Below are 15,234 nucleotides of genomic sequence, written 5' to 3' on the forward strand. Positions count from 1 at the left end.
AGCGAATGAATGCAGTCGGAATATCATCCAGTACACTCCTTCCAGCCCAAAAGTTGCCCCAAGCTATTACCACCTTTTTTCTACTTTCAAAAAAACTCCATGGGGGACAGAAAATCAAGTCAAATGAAGAAGCAGTTGTAATGTGGCTTCACAAAATGACTGGAGAGTGGTATGATGCCAGTACTAAAAAGTAGGGATGAGTCGATTCCACTTTTTTTTCGATTCCGATTCCAATTCCGATTCCTTCAAATCGATTCCCGATTCTCGATTCCGATTCCATCGATTCTCATTCCTTCTAACGGGTGGGATTTTAATTTATCTGTAGCATTGCTATCATTACAATTTAAGAATTGAATGGAATAAAATTACTAGGGATGGACGGATCCAGGATTTTTGGAGCCAGATCTTTCGAATCGGATATTTTTGAATCCAAAGGCATTTTCAAATTCCTGTCATTAAACAAAGTCATTATTCAAGTTTATTCTGGGTACATACAATCAATGGAATGATTTTTAGATTTTCAAACACATTTTAATATTTTTATAAATTAAAAATAATTTTAAGGGCTTTCAAGTTGTTTTTTAAAAACATCTTTACATACTCAGGGCCTAAACTGTTACGCTTGGGTTTGGAAATGAAAATAGGAAAACTCTTAGGATGAACCACTAACCAGTGGCGTAGCGAGAGGACCCCCCAAATTATAAAAACACAATTACTTTCCTTCATAAAAGGAAGCAAAATATTTAAAAATCATGAATTTACAAAAATGAAAAATGAAAGAAAAATATATCTTTGCAAAATGATTTTTTTTCTTTTATGAAGGGTGTGTAATATTTCTAAACCCTGCCGCGTGAACGGCGGTGAAATATACAAGAATTGCCATGAGAAAAAATTCCCCTGGACCGGGAATCGAACCACGGACCTTTGGCTTTCCGGGCCACTGCGCAGACCACTACGCTATCCAGGTTCTTTAATTCTCATGGCAATTATACCGAGGCTCTTGGTACTAGGTGTTAGGCCCTCGCGGTCCATCAAGGATGGCAACGCGAGGGAGAAAGGACTTCCAAGAAGCCACAACCGGTTGAGAGCCTCAAACCTGCGCTAAAGCCGCGCAAAGCGGTATGTGTGTAATATTTCTAAACCCTGCCGCGTGAACGGCGGTGAAATATACAAGAATTGCCATGAGAAAAAATTTCGGAAGAAACGGAAAGCCAAAGGTCCGTGGTTCGATTCCCGGTCCAGGGGAATTTTTTCTCATGGCAATTCTTGTATATTTTATGAAGGGTGTTAAAATTAGTTTGAAACCCTCTCCTTTGTACCCTGTTGTTTAAAAATTTCCCCCCCTGGTTTTGGACCCCCCTTCACAAAATTCCTGGCTACCCCCCTGCCATCGACTGAATTCAAATTTTCCTCACGCACGTTTCCCCCAAATTTTACTTTCTCATCGCATACGGACTTGTGTTTCACCCGAAAATGCTTCAGTATGGTGAGGTGGATTTAGCACATCTTCGCGATAATTTACGCCACAGTGCACACACACGGTTTGGTTCGGAGTCAGATTTTGCTTCAGTGACGTCGTCGCCTTCAAAGCGAAGCCGGGCGCACTACGTGATATATGTAGTTGGCATTTCCAGTCCATCTCTAATTGTTTGAGGGGTTAATGCTGCGCTTGTTTCTTTGAAAATTGTGCTGTTTGGACAATGTTGCATATCAGTAAAGTCTAATTGTAGAATTGTAGATAGAAAACTGAGTGGCATTAAATTAGAGCTGAAAAATAAACAGAAATATCATCAGGAATGCGTCTCGTTTGGTCTATTTCTTTTTTAAATCTCGTGCATGTCATCTTATTGTCGAAGCTATCAAGATATCTTCGGGCCCAGAAGTCACTCTCCTAGCATTTTTCGTCAATAAACGGAGAATTGAAGCAGGTAGGCAAAAAAAGGTCAGTTGGTGAGACGAGGTAGGGATGAAACACGCTTCAATTGTTTTCGTGTGATTTGATATTTTCCTTAGAAGACAATGATTTATGATCCGTTTGATTTCGGATACGAAAAAACAACAATAGAGGCACGGGCTGATGGACGGCTGAAGGTGGTTTTCTGAAATCCGCGACGTAGTTACTTTTGACGTGGTTATTATCCTACGGCGCTGAGATTCCCCCGATGATTGTTCAATCTCTTGGGAAGGGTCACACTATGTGCCAGTCGTATTTTGCCTTTTTTATTTTCTGGCTGAAAATCCTGGCCACGGCTGAAATTCTACTCGAAACCTCTGCGAGAGCTTTCAAACAAAACGGTTCATGAGTAGGACAAGAATCGCATGCGACGGCGCATTCGAGGAGGGAATCGGAACTCTTTCCACCCTGATGGGGCGTTGCATTCACTGAAGCTATTATTTAAAATTTCGGATCCAGATCCGATGTCTTCCGCGACTTTGGATCCGATGTATCCGATGAAGGGCAATATCCGCAGATATTTGGGTCCAAGGTATCCGATCCGACCATCCCTAAAAATAACAGTAGCCGCGGTGGCTAAACAATTATGTAGCGTTCATCGCGTCCATACATACCAGAGCAGCCTGGCGGGTGTGCGGTGGCGGCCGTAGGCAACCTGTCGAGTCCTCCCGGAGGCCGCGGCGGCTTATGCCAAGCAAGTATCAACTTTCTCAAGGGTTGTATTGATGAAACTGGGCTATACAAATGGGAATGTGTCTAAATGTTTTATTATTGACGCAGACGCGTGTTAGTCTAAAAAAAGTTACTTATATAAAAAACCCGCTCTCAGCGCGTATTTATAAGAAACTTTTTTCACAGGAAAACTCGCTCTCTGCACGTTTTTATTATCATCAGACTTCCAATACCATTCGAAATTAAAAAAAATATATTTCGATCTATTATACTTTAAAATTGGTGATCCAGATGAATTCTCCGAATGTGATTCATAATGCCACTCTTGCAGACATTTTCATATTTCCGAGGCCTCTTAGGCATGTTCGTCGCAGGACCCGCGTGCCGGGCGTATCCTCTGCGCGGGCAAGGCTGACACCGCGGCCGCTTAGGTGTGTGGCAGCCTCTATGCCCCAAACTTATAGTCTATGCTCAAAACATTTATCTTCCTGGAATCGATGGAATCGGAATCGACTTTAGGCGATTGATTCTCGATTCCGATTCCGTTCCCGAGAATCGGTGGAATTGAGAATCGACAATTGGAATCGACTCATCCCTACTAAAAAGCTGGTTACAAGAATGCAAAAAATAAATGATCATCAAGGTTCATAAGATGTAGAAAAACTGCTAAAAACTCAGCCTTTCCAATGATGCACTTAAGTTGAGAACAAATTGATTTTCCATTTAAAAATTTGGAGACCTTGCTTTTCAATAAGCCCTAATAAAAAAATAATAAAAAACACCAACATAGTTGTCCAGAATAGTAGTCAAAAGTCTAGTACATCACACATATCACATCACTAAATAGGAAAAAAAGTGTATCACAAAATACCAATGCAAATGTACTTGATATGAAATAAAAAGAGTGAGAGGAAGGCATTATTTATTTGTAACTACCTGATACTACTGATAGCATACCTAATCATCAAATGGGAGATCCAGGTTCAAATCCTGGAGAAGGCAGATCATTTTTTTAGCAAATTTCATTCTTGGTGTATGCAACCTTGGACACATGCATATGACTGCATAGAAAGCTACTTGTTTCATGCCGAGCTTTAGCATTATTTATCATTTAACATATTACCACAGTTTAAGAAATTATACACATTTATACAAACTAGAGATGTGCGAATAGTATCCGCAAATACTCGAATACCTCGAATACTAGAAAGTATTCGAGGTCTCGAATAGTTATGCTTAAGGTACCGTCTCGAATACCTCGAATACTTTGAATTTCGCGCCATACACCATCGCACGCACATCGTTGGTAGTTGACTCGGAGCGGTGAAAAGAGTTCGATGTGGAGAACCGAAAATGATCGGGTGAAAAAATCCGAAAATCCCTGATTCCCCCACCAGGAGAACCTCAGTGCCGTGGGATAGTAACTACGTTGCACAATTCCCAAAATTCGCTATCCCCTCCATCCATCAGCCCTTGGCCCCTCCTCCGACGCTTTCCTCCTCTCCGAAATCAAACAAAAGGCCCCAGCTCGCGTAGGGTTTGTATTACGAAGACCATAAATCAAAAGCTTCAAAAGGAAATATCAAGTAACAGGAGAGTAATAGAATCGTGTTTCACCCTTCCTTCTTTCTCCCCCACTGACCTTTTTCTGCCTACTTGCTTCGAAGTTCCCCATTTTTGGAGGTCAACCGCTGAATGAGTCATCTATTAGCACAAAAGGTGTCTAACAATGACTTTCGTCAATTGATATTACACCTGCATTGGATTGAAATATTAGTAATGTGCACGTAATTTCAAAAAGATTAAGACCAAACACGATGCATTTCTGACTTAATTCGAGCATTTTACGTGAGGAAATAAATGTCAAAATATGGCGGAGACTTCAGGCGAAACTCGATATTCTCGCAACTGAGCTTCTCGGAAGTTGATGCAGTATTTTTTTTCGAAAACATACATCAAGTTACAATTTACGAGTTATGCTATAAATCTCTATTGCCACATTCACAGACGAAGGGATATTTTCTCAAGATATTTGGTTTCTCCCTGCTAGCAATTCGAATTCATCTGCTTATCTCATGAGAACTTCCAAAGATGGACTGAAAATAATTGAAGAAAATCCGGTGGAGAAGCGCGTGTATTTTGCAAAACGCCTCCGATTGTCCACTAGCACTTGACGGTAGGAGTGAGGGTAAAGCGAGTTACCTGTTGAAAATACGAAGTTGGATGAAGCCAAGTATCAGATCAGCATGCCGCTGAAATGGCATTTGGTAGATAAGAATACATACATCAGACAGAAATCCATCGTAGCAGTGGAAAAGCCGAGATGGCATGCAATCATTTTTTCACGAGGTGGTGTCCCCCCTTAGGATATTTGAATGAGATGTTAGTTGAATCAACTATACGCCCAAATTGTTTCCATAAAATTAAAATATTCCATTAATCAGCTAAATTCTGGTTTGAATCCTTTAAAGGAAATCTCAATTACTCGTCAAAATCCTGAGTTTCCTGCTGCATAGGCAACCTAGTCAAACATTCCCGCATTCATCATTTTTTTCGTCCCTCTGAAAAATAATAGATTGAGATTCCACTGTATACCTTTTTATTTATACATTCATCAAGGGAAATAGAAGAAAAAACATATGTTTAATATGCTTCGCTCAATTCTAGTATTCGAGGTATTTGAATATTCGAGCAATGATCATTTAATATTCAAATTCGATATTCGGGTTTGAGAAATCTGCTATTCGACCCATCTCTAATACAAACATTAATTTACATGCTTGAGTGCCTCTGGGTTTTTTAATGCACCAGTTGTGCCGAAGGGCCAATCAAATTATGTAATCAGTCATGCACCAAGACATGCAATTTTAAGACCTGGCCACTTCAGTAAACAAAATAACTTCACTTTCCATTAGCTTTCATTTCTAACATCACAGCCTTCATCAACAACTTAACGTATTATATGTAGTTAAAAAAACTACTAGGTTCAAAATCACCCACAAGTTTTGCACCAAGCTTAATGTTTTCATTCACTGTATTTATTTAGTTTTTTGTATTTATTTACTATTCATTTAGTTTTGATTGAGGATTGATCATCAGAAAAAAGAACTACCTTTATCAGTCACTTTTGTCAGAAATTGCATGACAGATTGTGGAATTTAACTTGAGATGTCATCCATGAAAGCAGAACAGTTTTTTTTTTATTTACAGGAAAAGATAAAAATGGAGTGCTTCATCTACATTGGAATAGAAAAGGCCGTGAATCTATCAACAGAACCTTCTTCATTGTGCATATAATTATAATAGGTAAATGCAACAAACCTGTGCATCCATATTCATAAACTTGATTGGTGACGGTATCCAGTATGTTCTCAAGACGATTTGCTAGGACAGTATCTGGAAGTGCCTTTTTTACAGAATGGACAAACACTTCAACGTACGCATCCAATGAATATTGGTACATGGCATTCACAGAGGCCAGTTCAGATAGGACGAAAAACAGAATGGCACCTCTAGTGGCAACTGAGCGATACTGATCACGGAGCTTATCTATATCTTTAGCTGTGGCCTCGGCAAGTTCTAATTTTTCAAAGACCTAAGATCCAAGAAATAATAAATTCAAGATTAGACTACCAGGATTATTTTTACCAGATCCATGATTATTTCAATCAATATGGTACAAGGGGGGACCCAAAAGTAACAGGAAAAGCATGGTGGGGGGGCGGCTGAGTGAGGGATCGGCTCTTCCAGTGAAGGGTTCTAAGCCTTGACATTTCCTGAGTCAGTGTGCGAATACTGGTCGCTCTGAGTGCATCACTTTGTCTGTGCGATTTTTTTCGGTTACCAACTTTTTCCATTTTAGCAAGAAAACATGTAATGGTTCACTGCCGGGAGCAACACGCAGCTGTGAAGTTTTGTTTTTTGTTGGGGAAAACTCCTGCAGAAACTCTACTGATGCTGAAAACTGCTAATGGGGATAGTGCCCTGAGTAAAACACGTGTCTACAACTGGTTTTTGCGTTTCAAGACTGGAGAGGTGTCGATTGATGAGCATCCTTGTTCGAGCACCCGTCAACATAAAGAACGGATGACAATGTTGTGAAAATTAACTCCCTCGTTCATGAAGACCATCGCCTAACCATTGAGTAAGGATTTTATCTGATGAATTAATAATGAGAAGGGTTGCAGCCAAACTTGCCTCTCCCCTTCTCACTGACGACCAAAAGGAACGTCAACTTCAGGTCTGTCTGGAGCTGCAAGATCAGAAAGAGGAACCAAATTTTTTTGATAAAGTGATTACTGGTGATGAATCATGGTGCTACGGATACGACCCAGAAACCAAGCAGCAATCAAGTCAATGGAAGACAGGCAACTCCCCCCACCTAACAAAAGCACGCCCAGTGAAGTCGAACATCAAGACGATGCTCATTTGCTTCTTCAACTGCAGAGGTGTTGTGCACGCGGAATTTGTTCCTCCGGGCCAGACGAAAAACCAGCAGTTCTATTTGGAGGTTTTGCAGAGGTTAAGGGAAAATATCCAGAAAAAAAGGGCAGATCTTTGGCGCAAAGGTATTAGGTTCTTCCACCACGACAGTACACCCCCCCCCCCACACCTGTCTGTGAAGTGAGTTTTGACAAAGAAATGGTTTCATGCCAATTGTTCACCCCCCCCCCTATTCACCAGCTCTTGCCCCCTGTGACTTCTTTTTATTTCCTAGACTGAAAAGGGACATGAAAACGTTTTGGAAATGTAGAAGAGGTGAAACAAAAATTGCTGGACGGCCTAAAGAACATTGATTTAAGTGAATTTAAAAATTGTTTCGAACAGTGGAAAAAACGATTAGATAAATGTGTAGTAGTTAATGGGGGTTACTTGAAGGTGATAAAAGTTGTTGGGAGAATATTGATTAATAAAAAAGTTATTGCGTAATTCCCAGTATTTTTGGGTTCCCCTTTGTATTTTAAAATTCCACAACAACCACCACGTTCTGCACTGTCAGTATTTTTGCAAATATGTAATACACAACCCAGCTAAAATTTTCAAAATGTTCAGAAAACAAAGAGATGGAACCCAACAACCGAGAGGGCCAACCATATCCCCTTATGTCAGTAGATTTGGAAAAGTATTTAAGCGTGGGCTTTTATGTACAAATACAATTATTACAATAAATTTACTGGTTATTATACATTGCAAAACGGTGTTTACTTAAAAAAAATGCACCTTGCACAATAAATTCATGTATAAAAAACTGCTGAGAGAGTAAGTTTACCACTAAAAAGGGCTTCCGATGTGTTGCAGAGTCACAACCAGTGGATAAGGAAAGGAACAGGCATTCTACTCTGTTGGATCCTAAAGCAGCCGATGACCCCGAACTGAGGTAAATTGTCACCACCAAAAAGATCTGTACAATGACGTGAAAATGTTTTTTTGTGCTTATTTGAGTATATTTTTATCAATTACTTTGTTTTCTGGGTCATCACTTGATTTTAAAACAATTCCATTTTATTTTACTCCTCATCCACCCACTCACACCATCCACATGACCTGAAAAAACTCTTACTTCAATGGTTTTTCTAATGAATTTCAAAATTTCCTTCCATTTTTTGTCATCCTTAGCCATGCTTCAAAGCTCACTAAGCCTTTATGAGATACACCACACGTCACCATCAATAAGCATAAGGAAATATGACAAACCTTATTCTCATATGGTGACTGATAAGATTCGAATGCATTTTTCATAGTTAAAATAGAGAGGGCACAAACTAGACTATTGTGCTAACCTAAGAATGATGAAATCAATTACCTCTGTCGCCTTTGTCTTCGTTTCATCAAGAGTGGAAATCAACTCCACATTGTCCAACATATTCCCTGTGGATGTGGATAATTCTCTTAAGAGCATATCTTCCAGCTGCTTTAGAAGCTTTTTATTTTCACTTGTTTCACTGATTAAATTCTCCCTCTGTTCTTCTAAATCAGGCCGCTCATTTCTGACAACAACGGCAAGAATCTAAAAGAAACAAAACATTGCAAGCTATCAACAGCAAAATAGTTAACATGTGGCATACCTTACTCGCTATTGTATTTAATGCTAGACTTCATGGCTCAATGATAAGTAAGTGATTTTTAACTTATGATATGCATATATGTAATGGGATGCTACCAATTTTTGATGCATATATTTTTAGTTGAAGAATTCAACCAACCTAGAGTTAACAAGTATTAATGCATTTAATCCATTCCATTATTTCAGAATATAAAACTAATATACAGTTGTTTCAAAAAGCATTTTCAAATTACAAACTAAGAACAATCGCACATTATTAGAGACTGCAAAAAAACTCCATGCTCTAATTTCTGATTTATTAATGCAATAGTCACCCCGGAAGAGCTGATATTAAAACCAATGGCCATTTAACTAAATCACTTTCTTAAACTTTCTTCAGTTAAGACATACCTGATCTTCCAAACCAGAAGAAGTGACTGTGTAATTAATAACAGCCGCCTTGGCATACGTCTTTGGGCTGAACCGTGGGTTTGACAGCTTAGTATTCAAATAAAGGCGAAAATTGGAATCATAATCAACTTCTTTATCCCCAAGAATAACATACTTCCTACCTCCACCAGCTGAAAATTGATTAATTTTACCTTAATTATGTCAGAGAAAACACACATAGTATTTCAAACATGAAATCTAATTATTACAATAAATTTGTGTCCAACAACAGTACACTCCCGTTTATACGGGCTAATGATGGGGAGGGACAGCACGAATAATCTGAAAACACGGATAACCCAAACTCACTTAAATGTCTTGCAATGCTCATAATTTACGTAAAACAAACAATATATTATTATTTATGCAGTTATTCTTTATTTTAGAGTGCTTCCCGGACTCAATGAGAGATTTCTTTGCCAGTTCGCGATCTTTTTAGCGGTGATAACATGGTTGTACTCATATTATTAATGCTCCATGTAAGGCATGGTTTCCAAAACCACACATCCGTGGCTGCGTGATCACGGATACAGGAAAGTGGTTTCCAGGAATGTTTTAAAACCGCTGATCGACGTTGGAAACTACACTGTCAGGCATCACGCCGCGTAGTCGTATCTCGCTCTAATCGCCCGGGTTGCAACTGCTGCGGGACATGTTTCCATGATCACGGAGCGCAGTCGCTCACTGCGAAGCTTGGAAAACAGAAACATAGTACTCATGTGAATGCAGCTAGCGCGCGATCACTTCCGTTTAACGAATGAGATTCTGACAGATATAATAAGCTCGGCATATCCTAGCATTAATGCGGAATTCCCGATTTGCATCCGATTTTATTTTTTTAATAAAGATCGCAGAAAAAAATGGACGAGAGAGAAAATCATGCACGGATAATCTGCGATCCGGATAATTGGGAGTCTGCAGTACTACTAAATACGTGACACTTACTAATATTTCAAAGTACAAGAACCCAGGAAGACAAAATAGTATTGTAGAGTTAGTTCCTTGCATGTCACCACTCTCATTTACAGACTCGACATAGCAAAGAGGTTATAGCTTCAATGCTTTAGGTAGTGGAAGTCCTACACTCATGTAACAAGGCACTGATATCTACTATCAGCTCACACAGAGCATATCCCTCTTCGAAATTTTTGAGCAATTGGCATCAATAACTATCAGAAATATATACATTGTAAAGGTAGTGTATGAATTGTAATAACCCAAGTCACGCTGAATCCAGCCCATATTAAGTGAGAGTCGGTTCATGCATCAAATATTTAGATTAGCAAAAGGTACCTTCTGAAATCCGATGAATAAGATCCATTCATGTACTTTTAAAATACATCAAGTATTCATCTTCCAATCAACACATATGGTTGGTGATAACCTACTTCCATGAATACAAACAAGAATAGATTTCTGAGCTGAGATTGCTATGAAAAGATCAACCCGAGGGGTTACAGATTTGAAGTCATGGGCCTCTTTGCTGAGCCCCCTTCCCACCCCAGCTTGGGATTGCCAAGCACTCTTTGGCAGAGCAGGGCAAAAATGAAGGGAAAATATGTGCCGCCAATCAACACTAGGGAATGATGCTTAAATCAATGAGGTTAATAGATGATCAGGTCATGATTAGCCTGCTCGGGAGAGGGCTACAGGAAGTGGAGGATGCATTAGTAAAGTGGTGCAATAAATTAGAAACCTTATAAACCTTGAGGAGACCAATTTCATGAGGTATGCAAAGCATTGTGGGAAAGGAAAGTGAGCCTCAAGATAAAAGTAGATAGTCAAAAACTGCAGTAGGTGGAGTGCCAACTACCTGGACAGCAAACTATAGGAAAATTGACTCCGCAAAAAGATATCAAGGATATATTTGCTTTGGCAAAGGTGGTGCATATAAAGATAAGAGAGCTACTGAGAGGATCATAACATAAAAGTAAATAAAAGAAGTCTGTTCTGAATGTAGCCCTCCAATGTACAAAAAATTGAACGCAGAGGAAAAAAGAATGAGAAAAGCCCTGAGGAATTCAAGATATTGGCATGGCAGAGAATAGAAAAGGTGAGTGGATATATACAGCCTGAAGAAGGCTTTGGGAGTTTCAGCCCCCTCGAATATTTCCCTTTGTGGAGACTACCCACAACATACCTGCTGAGATGACAGGGGCACCTATCCTGATGCCTCATTTTTTTGATACGTTTACATTTCATTATTTCCGCCAAGGACCAAAGATGAAATTAACTTTCATCAATATGCAAACAAAATATACTCTTTATATAATGAAATTTGTGGTTTCTCTATGAATGCGAATTGACATCAAAATATCAGCATAGGCAACCTGCATACCTCCCAAGCAAATTTCTAGCTGCGCCTGGATTCAGTGGCGCAGCGAGGGGAGAGTTTTGGGGGTTAAACCCCCCCAGAAATCAGAGAAATATAATCCATTTTACTTAATTGGATTGATATTACTAATAAAATATCCCTCAAAAAGCCATAAAACTCACCATTTTGAACCATTTGTCTCAAAATTCTGCAATTTATTAATCTCGCACTTACCGCTTATACTGGTGGGTATTCCATACCCCCACACACCCCGGCATTAGTTGCACCTAAACTCTCCCAGCCTTAATGTTTAGCTGCGCCCCTGCTGGGATGGAGGGGAAGTTGAACAAAGAAGTGCAAGACAAGCAGGCGAGGAAAGTAGAAAAAGGAAAGGCACGAAGACGAAAGACCAGTAAACTAGAAAACCTCACCACACCAACCACTTGTAAACTGAATCTCTGCCACTTTCAGATGTCATGTTTCCGTAGAATTCGAGTGTCTCTTCTGATGGCAAATAAATCAGTTGTGGACTTAAATTCACATTGGTTATTTACTTAAAATCCCTTTATCACCAACATAAGCAACCCACACATCAGTGGTCCGGAAATGATCCTTACTGTGTGCTGCTTGCGATCAGTATTCTTTCTTATGCTTGAGCGTAATGTTTGCCTGCCAACCGTATTTAATGTGCTCAACCCTCTTAAATTAATACATATTTGAAATAAAAGAGAGACGGAGAGAGTGGACTCAACTCCCTGAGTCACCACGTGGGTGCCACCATTTTCTCCAGAGGTGCTGATGGTTCACCAAGTTGGTAGGCAATTTCATTTGGCCAGGATAACAGAGACACGGACAGATTCTGAGTTAAGGGAGGGAAACATCAACACTAGTTATGCCCAAAAGGTCAAGGATGCATTCATGAACCATCCATCAGCTGACATGTACATATAAGCAGTTGCAAGAGGTTGGTTGTCGGTTTCTGCGGTGCAGAGGATTAAGCAGTTTCTTGGGAGTAAGGAAATTGGTGACAATAGATGGTCGCCTACAGCATCTACAATCTTTTGCTGGCAATACAGTTCCCAACCCTGCTGTGGACCATTTGGCTGAGCAGCTTACCATGCCATGTGCATGCAATTTTGTCTATTTTGCCGGAGTTGACAAGCCTGGCAAACCACACCTCCATGGTGGATTAATTAATGAAAGTAGCTTGGTCACCCTTAGTTGTAGCCATCTCTCAGCATTAGATTTTGAATGTGCTAATAAAGAAGATAAAAAGCCTGTCACTCCTGCCTGCCTACTCTCTATACAAACCAAAAACCATGTTTACGACCCCGCTGAAAACCATGTTTGTGGAACCAGTGAATGTAGCTGCCACTCATTTACTAGTCCCCTAATTCCTCTACTAGAGACTCAACAACGATGTGCTACCACTACCACTGTCGTGGGAACATGGCTGCCAAGTGTATTCCTACCTGCTCCTATGATGCGGGCAGTGATTGATGGTGGCAGGTCACGGCACTGGCTCTTAAGACCACCTTTTTTGACACCTTATCCAGTACGAAATTCCGCGTCAATACCAAAACATTTGTGTTTAACCCATAGCTTGATTGCATGAACAGCGGCTTAAGGCAGTCCTTCAACTCTTTGCAATCCATGACACACCAATTGACTTTTATGTGACATGTACTCTCGCCCTTTCCCTTGACATATGCCAAAAATCCTATGGAAATTCACTGTGGCTGATATACCGCCAGTGGTGCAGCGAGGGGTGGGTTTTGGGGGATAAAACCCCCCCAGAGCTCAGAAAAATTTTACAGTTTAATCCATTTTACTTAATTGGATTAACATTACTAATAGAATAGAGTAATGATTAATTAAATATGCTTCAGAAAGCCGTAAAACTCACCATTCTGAACCATTTATCTAAAAATTCAGCAATTTATTAATCTCGCACCTACCGCTTATCCTAGTGGGTATTCCATACCCCCACACACCCCGGTATTAGTTGCACCTAAATTTTAGCCCAGCCTTAATTCCTAGCTGCGCCCCTGTATATCACAGCCTATCAAAGGTGTTGATTTCCTGTGCCACTTCCGTCTCCTAGTAAATGTCACCCATAGGAGGTTAGTTGATAACATCACAATGTCATCAGTTGTCAGCCTAAACAGATGCATGAAAATAGTAAGACAAGAGTAACCTACAGCCATGGAGATCTTCCATTACATCACCTACTTCCAGGGACAGATTTAGATGGAAAGAGGCAAGGCTATACTGCTAATAAGGACCTTTCACCTTCCATTTTTAAGTTTGTAAATTACATGAGAGATAATAAAATACATCATTACTGTGACATATATCAATATGTAAAATTAATTTCTGTAAGTAAATAATTCAGTGGATGGGTGATTGTAATTTTCTAAAATAGCCTCTTAAGCTTTGCATGCTTTTACCTAATTTTCATTTCGCAAACAATTTGAATTTAGGATCCTCTTGATCTTGAAGGCTAGGCTAAAGCCTAATAGGGTAGTTTCCTTCATCAAAGAAAACGAAAGGCATTGATTGTGATTCGTTACCCACCACTAGTGTATTCATCATATACAAATTATTTGGTTTTAGAAATACCGGTTTATACGAATGGCAAGGGTCAATTTTATCCTCATTGGAAAAAGGCCAGATTGGCGCCCATGCGATGCCACTCCACGTGACATCACAGGGACCTAGTTTCCATACGAGCAGATAAGAGTTTTACATCGTCTGAGGTTACCAATGCATGCATGAGGCACAGAGCTCAGGGAAACATGTCTTAGTAATCACCTAATAAAACTGGCTAAGGTAGGAAAGTTTTCTTCGTTTGATAAGGTATTAATAATCCTTATTTAAGCCAAGTGCTACCAGCTAGCATAGTACTCTGCTACCTGCTAGCATCCTGCGTCGTATCAGCGCTCAGAGCCTCGCCCCAAGGTCACCTCACTTGCGGCAGCAGGAACCAGAACAACGTCACACGTGAGATTTCCCGGCATTCATTCTTACCCGTCGTGTTTTTGCACGCTTGAAATTTTTCACTTTTCGTACGAAACACGTACTCCAGGAGTAATAATCTTTCGATTTAGGCAAAAAAAATAATAGGAAACCATCCTATTATCTACAGGTAAATCCGGCCCTGCCTACATCAGGCATTTAATGCATGAGCTGTCATTAAGAATAGTATTGGAATACCATGAGCTTCCCTGTTATCAACCCTGTTAGTGCAGGGTATTCAAAATTCATTATATTAACACAAATCAGTTTTACCAAATGTCATTTTCTATATTTCTTGATGATTTGATATTGAAGTGGCATAGAAATCCAATGACATGACTACTTTAACTTAAGGCAGTTCCATACTCATAGACCTTCCACTGCACAAAATACTGAAACTTCACTTTGAAGTTCTTCTAATCTCCTAGACAAAATAATGTAACTTGGGTACTATTAATAGCAGCAGGTCATAAGTACGCAAAAAGTTCTATGGAATGGCTCAATTTATAGCTATTAAATGAATGAAACTGATATCAAAGAATATATGCATATGGTGCACATTATTATTGGTGATTTGAAAGAGAAAATGGATCAGAAAACTTAATAATAAATAACTTCCAATCAAGATAAACACACTAATAAGATGGGCGATTTTTGACAAGGTGAAAAATTTGTAATCCTCCATTTGTTATAAATATTGGGGCAACTAAAAACGGAAGACCCCCAGAAGATGACTTAAGTTGATCCAAAGTGGTCATAAAATATAATAATAATAATAAAAAG

At 39.6% G+C, this 15,234-nt stretch overlaps 1 protein-coding gene across 1 annotated transcript in view; it reads right to left on the bottom strand.

Moving 5' to 3' along the window:
* Nucleotides 1–15,234, bottom strand: part of LOC124153638 (dynein axonemal heavy chain 10) — a 208,524-nt gene that overhangs the window by 16,245 nt on the left and 177,045 nt on the right. The window contains exons 63-65 of the mRNA XM_046526934.1: nt 9,081–9,250; nt 8,430–8,633; nt 5,948–6,221 (exon numbers count right to left, since the gene is read on the bottom strand). Coding sequence (XP_046382890.1) covers nt 5,948–6,221; nt 8,430–8,633; nt 9,081–9,250 — 648 coding nt within the window. The remainder of the gene's footprint in view (nt 1–5,947; nt 6,222–8,429; nt 8,634–9,080; nt 9,251–15,234) is intronic.

Source organism: Ischnura elegans, chromosome 2 (genome assembly GCF_921293095.1).
Source record: "Ischnura elegans chromosome 2, ioIscEleg1.1, whole genome shotgun sequence".
NCBI classification, from domain to species: domain Eukaryota; kingdom Metazoa; phylum Arthropoda; class Insecta; order Odonata; family Coenagrionidae; genus Ischnura; species Ischnura elegans.